At 42.8% G+C, this 10,086-nt stretch overlaps 1 protein-coding gene across 2 annotated transcripts in view; it reads left to right on the top strand.

Annotated features, from left to right (window-relative positions):
- Positions 1-3,849, top strand: part of AS3MT (arsenite methyltransferase) — a 29,188-nt gene extending 25,339 nt beyond the window's left edge. For both annotated transcript variants that reach the window (XM_017851669.1, XM_017851668.1), the window contains one exon: positions 3,561-3,849. In XM_017851669.1, coding sequence (XP_017707158.1) covers positions 3,561-3,668 — 108 coding nt within the window. In that variant the 3' untranslated portion in view covers positions 3,669-3,849. The remainder of the gene's footprint in view (positions 1-3,560) is intronic.
- The last annotated feature ends 6,237 nt before the right edge of the window (positions 3,850-10,086 follow it).

Genomic DNA, 10,086 nt, shown 5'->3' with positions numbered 1-10,086 from the left:
AAAAAAAAAAAAAAGGCGATCAGAAGATAATGCTTACAAGTAAAGAGGTTCTTTCCTCGAGCTACAGCATTTTCAGTGTGCTCTGGCTAATTTTTTTTTTTTTTTTTTTTTTTTGATACAGAGTCTCACTCTGTCACCCAGGCTCTGTCGTGCAGTGGCACGATCTTGGCTCACTCCTCCGCCTCCTGGGTTCAAGCAATTCTCCTGCCTCAGCTTCCTGAGTAGCTGGGACTACAGGTACATGCCTCCACGCCCGGCTCATTTTTTGTATTTTAGTAGAGGCGAGGTTCCACCACGTTGCCCAGGCTGGTCGCGTACTCCCGAGCTCAGGCAGTCCGCCCGCCTCGACCTCCCAAAGTGCTGGGATGACAGGTGTGAGCCACTGTGCCCGGCCACTCTGGCTTTTTTAAAAAAGGAATTAAATGAGTTTGCTTCTGCAGACGACCATTTTCTTTCAGTGTAGCTGCCCTTGTTCTCCCTCCCAGTGTGCATGCAACACATGTACAGGAGGTTCTTGACCTTAGATATAAATTGTAAAATTCCACATATTTGAACTGGTTTATCCCAACATAAGGTCTCCTTTCTGCTTTAATTTATCTCAGCCTGCAGATGTGCCAATGTCTTTAGGTCAGTTTCAAGTTTTTGAAATGGGAATAAGTGACACTGAAGGAAGATTTTAATAAATGAAACAGCTGTGTGACCTAGGAATATAACCTTGTGCTCTTAGGGAAGGACATTCTTATCTTTTTTTTTTTTTAAACGGAAGACCTTTATGATAAACACTGGAGTACAGACAGTACATGCAGGTGGCATGCAGGGTATTGCATGTACTTAGCGTCTTGAAAGTCCTTCTGCATTTTCTTTTCTTCATCTTCTTTTCAATCCTGATATGTAAAGTATATTTTGCCATTAAAACAATTAACACTATTAAAACACTGCAGCATCTGGCTGGGCGCAGTCGCTCCAGCCTGTAATCCCAGCACTTTGGGAGGCTGAGGCAGGTGGATCACTTGAGGTCAGGAGTTCAAGAGCAGCCTGTCCAACATGGTGAAACCCCTCTCTACTAAAATACAAAAATTAGCTGGGTGTGGTGGTGGGTGCCTGTAGTCTCAGCTTTTCAGGAGGCTGAGGCAGGAGAATCACTTGAACCTGGGAGGCAGAGGTTGCAGTGAGCCAAGATCATGCCACTGCACTCCAGCCTTGGCGATAAAGGGAGACTCCCTCTCAAAAACAAAAAACCAACAAAACACTGCAGCATCTGAAATGATGCTAACAGGATTAGGGCTATGGACTGTCTTAGTAGTAATGGTAGTAAAAGCATTAACAACCATAGCAGTAATATAGAGGAATTAACTTTTATTGAATAGTTAATATGTTTAAGGCACCCTGTCATTTAGTCCTCACAATAACCCTTATTATCTTCATTTGACAGATGGAGAGACTGAGGCTCCGAAAGATTCATTTACAAATCCAAAGTCATATAGCTAGAAAGTGGCGAATTTGGCCGGGCACGGTGGCTCAAGCCTGTAATCCCAGCACTTTGGGAGGCCGAGACGGGCGGATCACGAGGTCAGGAGATCGAGACCATCCTGGCTTACACGGTGAAACCCCGTCTCTACTAAAAAAAATACAAAAAACTAGCTGGGCGAGGTGGCGGGCGCCTGTAGTCCCAGCTACTCGGGAGGCTGAGGCAGGAGAATGGCATGAACACAGGAGGCGGAGCTTGCAGTGAGCTGAGATCCGGCCACTGCACTCCAGCCTGGGCGACAGAGCAAGACTCCATCTCAAAAAAAAAAAAAGAAAGAAAGTGGCGAATTTACACCCACATCTGATTCTCGAGCTGACACTCTAAGCCAGTGTGCTACTCTGTCTCTCCATAGTTAAACTTTTCATAGAATCACAGGATGTTGGTGCAGGAAAGGACTGCTTACCTGGGTACCCCACCTTTCATTTCCTTCAAGTCTTGAGATCTTTTTGAACTAGAAGCATGCAGTTAGAAGTGAAATTGATATCACCATCTTCTGTTGGTAGATAGATCGTTGAGTGGGAAGAAGAGGGTTCAAGCGATTATCCTGCCTCAGCCTCCCAAGTAGCCACCATGCCCAACTAATTTTTGTATTTTCAGTAGAGACGGGGTTTCACCATGTTGGCCAGGCTGGTCTTGAACTCCTGACCTCAGGTGATCTGCTGCCTTGGCCTCCCAGAGTGCTGGGATTACTCCCAGAGTACATGAGCCACCGCACCAGGCCAGGGCAAACCCTTTCAAGCAGGAGTTCCAGTATACTGAACTGGAAATGCAATCGATGTGAAGTCCTAGCAGTAGCAACCAGCAGAGCTGGCCTTCTTCCAGGCTTGGAGATCCCCTGCCAGATGCTCATCTCACCAGATGCAGGCAGACCTCTTCATTTCGGAAAGGAAGACACTGAGGGACAGAGAGACCAAGTTCAGCAGGAAGTCAGTCACTTTAGTAAAGGGAATGGTCCACTAGTCTATCAGTTTCATGAATGTAGAGTCTGTGCCTGCCTTGTACACCCCTCTATTTGCAGTGACCAGCAATAAGTAGTAGGACTGTAAATTTATGTTATAATAAATTCATTACCATTACTTAAAGTGGTATGTTCATGCTTTTTTTTTTTTTTTTTTTGAGATGGAGGCTCACTCTGTCACCCAGGTTGGAGTGTAGTGGTGTGATCTCAGCTCACTGCAACCTCCACCTCCTAGGTTCGAGCGATTCTCTTGCCTCAGCCTCCTGAGTAGCTGAGAATACAGGCATGTGCCACCACACCCAGCAACTTTTTGTATTTTTATTAGAGATGGGATTTTGCCATATTGCCCAGGTTGGTCTTGAACTCCTGGCCTCAGGTGATCTACCTGCCTCAGCCTCCCAAAATGCTGGGATTACAGGCATAAGCCACCATGCTCAGCCGCCATGCTCTTGATTTCTTATCTCTGTACCTGGCTTTTCTCTGGCCCCACTGGTGCTATTGTTAGAGGTATCTCATTTGGAGGTGAAAGGAAGAAAAATAAATACAGCAGTCTTATCTTTTAAATAAATACAGCAGTCTTATCTTACTCTCCTCTGAGATCTGTCTGGCCATTGTTGGCAATTTCATCTGAGCATCAGCAATTGCTAGTGACAGCCCTACATCTGGGACTCAGTTTCCTGTTTGGTATAAATGTTTCTGGAGATTAGAATAAGGGAAAATAAGAAGTTTTAGCATTTCTGTATCTCAGTCCCAAAGAGGTTTAAAAGGCACATGCAAATGACAATCCCACAAAACAAAATCAACTGAGCAAAAATCAATGCTCTGCCCAATAGGGACCATCTTTAAGAAGCTTTAAGTGAAGTTTACCTTGAAAGTGGAAATAATTTCATTAGAAGCTTCAGGAAGCAAGTGCCTTTATGGCCGAATGAATGATGTTACTCCCAGGACCCCATGGAATTGTAAAATTTTATCTCTGTTCTGTATAAGTCAACTTAAGTCAAACAGAAATATTAGTGTTTGGGTACATCAAAACACCTTTAACTTGTCCTTTCATTTTGGTTTGCCTTTGGACAGGATGTAATCACAGATCCATTTAAGCTTGCAGAAGAGTCTGACAGTATGAAGTCCAGATGTGTCCCTGATGCTGCTGGAGGCTGCTGTGGCACAAAGAAAAGCTGCTAAATCTAGAGCCAACCAGGGGATCACAGTAGTGGGCAAGAGTGATTTGCATGTTTTTTAACCTGCTTTTCCACATAGCACAGACCATAAGAAACAACAAATGGGGCTGAACATGGTGGCTCATGCCTATAATCCCAGCACTTTGGGAGGCCGAGGCAGGCAGATCACCTGAGGTCAGGAGTTTGATACCAGCCTGGCCAACATGGTAAAATCCTATCTCTACTACAAATACAAAAAAAGTAGCTGGGCATGGTGGTGCATACCTATAGTCCCAGCTACTAAGGAGGCTGATGCAGGAGAATTTCTTGAACCCAGGAAGTGGAGGCTGCAGTGAGTCAACATTGTGCCACTGTACTCCAGCCTGGGCAATAGAGCAAGACTCTGTCTCAAAAGCAAAAAAAAAAAAAAAAAAAAAAAAAAAAGAAAAAGAAAAAGAAAAAAAAAACACACAACAAATGGCAGAGAGCCACCATATTCCAAATCACTGAAAAAAATAAATGAATAATTTTCATGAGGCATTGATTAAAGATTCACAGCAAATCATATGAAGACTAGTTAAGCAGACTTTTTTCTATTTCCTAATTCAAAGTTCTGGTGCCACGTAGTGGTCAGAAATGGAACAGAGAAGCTGTCTTAAGGCTTGTTTAAGAAGCAGGAAAGGCATCAGAAGAAATAACAGTTGGCAGAGGGTCTCAGGACCCTCTTCTGATCTTTTGCATATCTTCCTTCTGATCTTTTGCATGCACCTTTTGGATTTTTCATCATGTTTGCTTATTAAACAAAGCTCCTACTGCCATCATACTAATCATGCCAAAGATTGCCAAATCATGTTTGGTAGGAGAACTTTTGAGGTAGCTTTTAAGCAAATGCTTTTTTTTTTTCTTTTTCCTTTTTTTGCAACAGAATTAAGAAAACAAATTTATCATAAACATCTTTGAATCAAGTATCTCAAGAAAACAAATGAATAATAAATATCTTACCCTAATGACTGATGACATAGTGATTATCTGTTGTAAATTATCCTAACTGGATCAGGAATAGAGTTCGATCGTTTTTTAAAAAGAGAGCTAAGAGATGTAAAAATGACCAGGCATGGTGGTGTGTACCTGTAGTCCCAGCTACTGGGGAGGCTGAAGCAAGAGGATCGCTTGAGCCCAGGAGTTCCAGGCTGCAGTGAGCTATGATCGCACCACTGCACTCTAGCTGGGTGACAGAGCAAGACCCTATCTCTAAAAAACAAATAAATAGGCTGGGCATGATGGCTCACGCCTGTAATCCCAGCACTTTGGGAGGTCGAGGCGGGTGGATCACTTGAGGTCAGGAGTTTGAGACCAGCCTGACCAACATGGTGAGACCCCATCTCTACTGAAAATTCAAAACTTAGCCGGGTGTGGTGGCATGTGCCTGTAATTCCCAGCTACTCCAGAGGCCAAGGCACGAGAATTGCTTGAACCTGGGAGGTGGAGGTTGTAGTGAGCCAAGATCATGCCACTGCACTCCAGCCTGAGTGACAGAGTGAGACTCTGTCAAAGAAAGAGAGAGAGAGGAAGGGGAGGGGAGGGGAGGGAAGAAAGAGATGTAAACATGGTAAGTTTTCTTTTTCTTTATAAGGTGTCCTGGTTAAACTTTTAGCAAAATGATAGATCTAGTTTTTCCATAGTTAAAGAATATTAAGAACATTAAAGAAAGGTTCAAGGATGGTAAATAACTTGAATTCCAGTTGTACTTGAAGACTTTATTGGAGGACACAGAGAGGTGTAAGTCATGGTCATTATCATCAGGAGCTGGATAATTCAGTTTTTAAATAACAGCTTTCAGGCCGGGTGCGGTGGCTCACACCTGTAATCCCAGCACTTTGGGTGGCTGAAGTGGGTGGATTGCTTGAGCTCAGGAGTTCGAGACCAGCCTGGGCAACATGGTGAAACCCTGTCTCTACTAAAAATTCAAAAAATTAGCTGGGCGTGGTGGTGCGCGCCTGCAATCCCAGCTACTCGAGGCTGAGGCACAAGAATTGCTTGAATCCAGTGGGTGGATGTTGCAGTGACCCGAGATCGCGCCACTGCACTCCAGGCTGGGCAACAGGGCGAGACTCTGTCTCAAAAACAAAAAATAAAAATAAATAAACAGCCTTCAACCAATCAAGGGTTTTGATGTCAACCAGTTGCCCTGGGCTCAGTACAAAAAGAACCAGGGGCATGGCATGGTCCAGGGGATTTTGAACTAGGGGTTTGAGAATTTTAAGGCATGTAAAACATTGGAATGGATTCCATAGGATAGACATCTGTTTTAAGAAAGCTGTTTAATATGGAGAAATTCTCAGATTTTTGAATAGGTTCAGCTATAGAGCCTAACTTACTATTACAGACAGAGGAAAGAACTAGGTAGTATCTTTTTAAGCCCTATTCACCTTCATGACCTTGATTTTAAACATGCTTGCTTGGTTCTAGAGCGCCGTATCTATCTAGTCATAACCTACTTTAATGTGAAAATGGTACATTACAGCATTAGCTACAATGGTACAGCTAGAATAAGCATACTTTGCTCTTCATGAGCACAAGATGGCCCTGCTTAGGGGGAATTGATCGAAGGGCGTTCTGTTGACTGGGTGTGGTGGCTCATGCCTGTAATCCCAGCACTTTGGGAGGCTGAGGTGAGTGGATCACTTGAGGCCAGGAGTTCAAGACCAGCCTGGCTAACATGGCAAAACCCTGTCTCTACTAAAAATACAAAAATTAGCCAGGCATGGTGGCCAAGGCCTATAATCTCAGCTACTCAGGTGGCTGAGGCACAAGACTTGCTTGAACCTGGGAAGTGGAGGTTGCAGTCAGCCGAGATCCCACCACTGCACTCCAACCTGGGTGGCAGAGTGAGACTCTATCTCAGACAAAAAAAAAAAAAAAAAAGGGAGGTGTTTTGTTTATTTGGTTTATTAGGCTTTTTTGCATTTACAAGGAGAGGGTATTAGCTTTTTACTTGTCGTTCTGAACTCTCAGTTCCCCAAAAAGATGTTGAGTAATGGGATTGGGCTGGGCAACCTAGCAAGACCCCATCTCTAAAAAATAAAATTTTTATTTTTTTTATTTTTTATTTTTTTTCAAGACGGAGTCTTGCTCTGTTGCCCAGGCTGGAGTGCAGTGGCATGATCTTGGCTCACTGCAACCTCGACCTCCCAGGTTTAAGTGATTCTTTTGCCTCAGTCTCCCGAGTAGCTGAGATTACAGGCGTGTGCCACCACATCCTGCTAATTTTTGTAAGTTTAGTAGAGACAAGGTTTCACCATGTTAACCAGGGTAGTCTCAAACTCCTGACCTCATGATCCACCTGCCTTGGCCTCCCAAAGTTCTGGGATTACAGGCGTGAGCCACTGCGTCCAGCCTAAAAAAATATTAAACACATACAATGTGCTAATAACTCCCATCACTGGAGCTATTGTATGTGCTAACAGGATTCCCATCATTGGGTACACATAGTTAAAGCAAGCAGATGGTTAACAATATAATATACTAGGTTATCTGTGANTAGTCTCAAACTCCTGACCTCATGATCCACCTGCCTTGGCCTCCCAAAGTTCTGGGATTACAGGCGTGAGCCACTGCGTCCAGCCTAAAAAATTAAAAAAAAAAAAAAAAAAAAAAAAAAAGAATCACGGAAGCCTGTAGAAACTTTTCAGCTTACCAACTCAGGGAGTCCCAGCAGTAGCCTCAACAGGCCCCCACCCCCACATCCAGTCATGCATAGCTGAAAAGGGCATGGCTTTGTACCAAGACAGCCCCAGAGCCTGCTCCTCCTATTTATTCTTGGCTTTTACTTGGATGGCTCCAGGGAAGCAGCTGAGGTAGTCACTCATTCCACCAAGTTAAGATGGGAATTATATTAAATGAGTCTGGCAAGGCATGGGAACTGTCTATCCTTTCGTTCATTTGCTAAATAGTAATTATCTCCTGTGTACCAGGAACTGTCCTAGGCACTGTTTGCTAAAATGGAATATTATGAACCCCATGGGCCAAGAGGACAAAAACTGCTGAGTGTATTTTTTAAACTTTGTTGGTACCTGTCCTGACTTCTGTGATTTGCCAATTTTCTTCAACCACGCACCACAGTTTGGGTCCAAACAAAGGTTCTTTTGTCTGAGAGTCAGTAGAGGGAGATCTCACTAGGGTAAAAATGAACTCTTTTTGAGGGTACAGTGAACTATGATCATGTAACTGCACTCCAGCCTGGGTGACAGAGCAAGACCTTGTCTCTCAAAAAAAAAAAAAAAAAAATTCTTTTGCAAATTAGAAGCTGGAATTATACAATCCTAACAATAACCTATGATGAGCTTTACTGTTTCATTCCAGTTTCTGTTCAGCTGCTGACCCTGCAATTCCTGAAAGCACAGCTCCCACTGAGGTTAACGCGAGTGTTATGTGAATGTAAGTTTTGTACTCAATTTCCTCCTGCTGAGTGAGCCTTGCTTGTCTTGGACTCACAATCGTAACAATTCCCTTCCCCAATGGGAACATGGTGGCCCCACCTTCCCTGTGGCAGGGCCATGCTGCAGCGCAATGCTCCAGGTGAGGGGAAAGATCAATTTACAACCAAAATATTCTGCCCTAATACTACTTCATTGCCTCATATAGTAACACAATGCCTCATAATACATTGTCCAGAAGCCAGAGAGAGTAAAAATGTAGACTGGCCAGGCAATGATGTTCTAGGTACACTGTAATCCAGACTTGGGTCTGATAACTTTTTTCTTTTTTTTTAAGAAATGGGGTCTTGCTATCTTGTCCACGCCAGACTTGAACTTCTGGGCTCAAGTGATCCCCCCATCTCAGCTTCCCAGGTAGCTGGGACTGCAGGTACATGCCAGTGAGCTCCTCATCTCTAACTTTTAAACTATGCCTAAAGCCACTAGCCTTTTTCTCATTGGTGGAGTGAAAAGTGATGCAGGAGACAGCAAGCAAGTATTCTTTTAGATCTGGCTCTGCCGCCTAACTAGTTATTTGGCCATAGGAACATCATTTGTCCACTTTGGGATTCACTTTCCCCATCTGTCAAGTGAAGGCACTGAACTTGGAAGACTCTCAAGTTCTCTTCCAGATGGAGAAACAGATTTATGGATCCGGATTCTGTAGAGGTCATAGTGTTTTTTCCCGTTTTTTTACAATTAGTTGCCTACATTTATAAATCAGAAAATTCTGTATAACATATGAATTTGGGATGGGCACGATGGCTCACGCCTGTAATCCCAGCACTTTGGGAAGCCAAGGAGGGCGGATCAGGAGTTCAAAACCAGCCTGGCCAACATGGTGAAACCCTGTCTCTACTAAAGATATAAAAATTAGCCACGTTTGGTGCCTGTAGTCCCAGCTACATGGGAGGCTGAGGCAGGAGAATCACTTGAACCCGGGAGGCGGAGTTTGCAGTGAGCTGAGATCACGCCACTGCACTCCCAGCCTGGGTGACAGAGTAAGACTCTGTCTCAAAATAATAATAATAAAAAAAAATTTCATATATATCATATATAATATATATTTCATAGATATCACAGATATATATATTTCACATGTATTTCATATATATCATATATTTATATATCATATATTTAATATATATCATATATTTTATATATATTTCATATGTGATATATATATTTCATATATGATATATTCATATATGATATATATTTCATATATATCATATATCAATCATATTTCATATGAAATATATATATCACATATATGAGATATATATCATATATATCATATATATCATATATTTCATATATATATGAATTTGGGGCTTCTTGAAAAATCGAAAATGCTGGCAATAGCAGCCCTACATTTCTGCATAGTTGTGATGGGCATAGCTGAGTAATGGGTTCCTCTTCAGACAGGGCATGTCCCTTTAGACAGTTTGCCACCATCCCCACCTCAAGTCAACTTCACTCACCCCTGTAGGCCTTTGAGTTTGTGGCCCTTTTTTAAGGATTAGAACTAGTACAATTTCATCAATGTTACAAGTGAGGTTTTTTCCCATCATAGCTCAGATGATGGAAGTCAGTGGCACTAACATATATTTAATTCATTACAAGCAGTAACCAAGAAGGGCACATGGAGCTTTGTAGGGATGCTCACAGGAGGATACCAGAGAGTGCTAGAGCTGCTTATGGTAATGTGACCTACAACTCAGAGCCTAATTGTGTCAGGTGAAGTGGCCTGGACAGCTTACTCTCTGTTCTCAGAGTTAACAAGCTCCCATCACATAACTTTCTTTGTGAATATTAAATAAGCCTACTCTGGAAAGCAAATGTCAAGTTGCCAGGGAGGAGAGGTTTGCACAGCAAGTGCAGAATGATTTGTGTGGCTTCTAGGCTTTGTAGTTAATCTTTTATTAACTGTCCTTATTTTCTTTTCAAAATTAACCTTATTATTCC

The sequence above is a fragment of the Rhinopithecus bieti genome, unplaced genomic scaffold, assembly GCF_001698545.2.
Source record: "Rhinopithecus bieti isolate Rb0 unplaced genomic scaffold, ASM169854v2 scaffold_31787, whole genome shotgun sequence".
NCBI lineage: Eukaryota > Metazoa > Chordata > Mammalia > Primates > Cercopithecidae > Rhinopithecus > Rhinopithecus bieti.
Note: the sequence above shows the minus strand (reverse complement) of the source record. Positions and strands in the feature narration are given on the sequence as shown.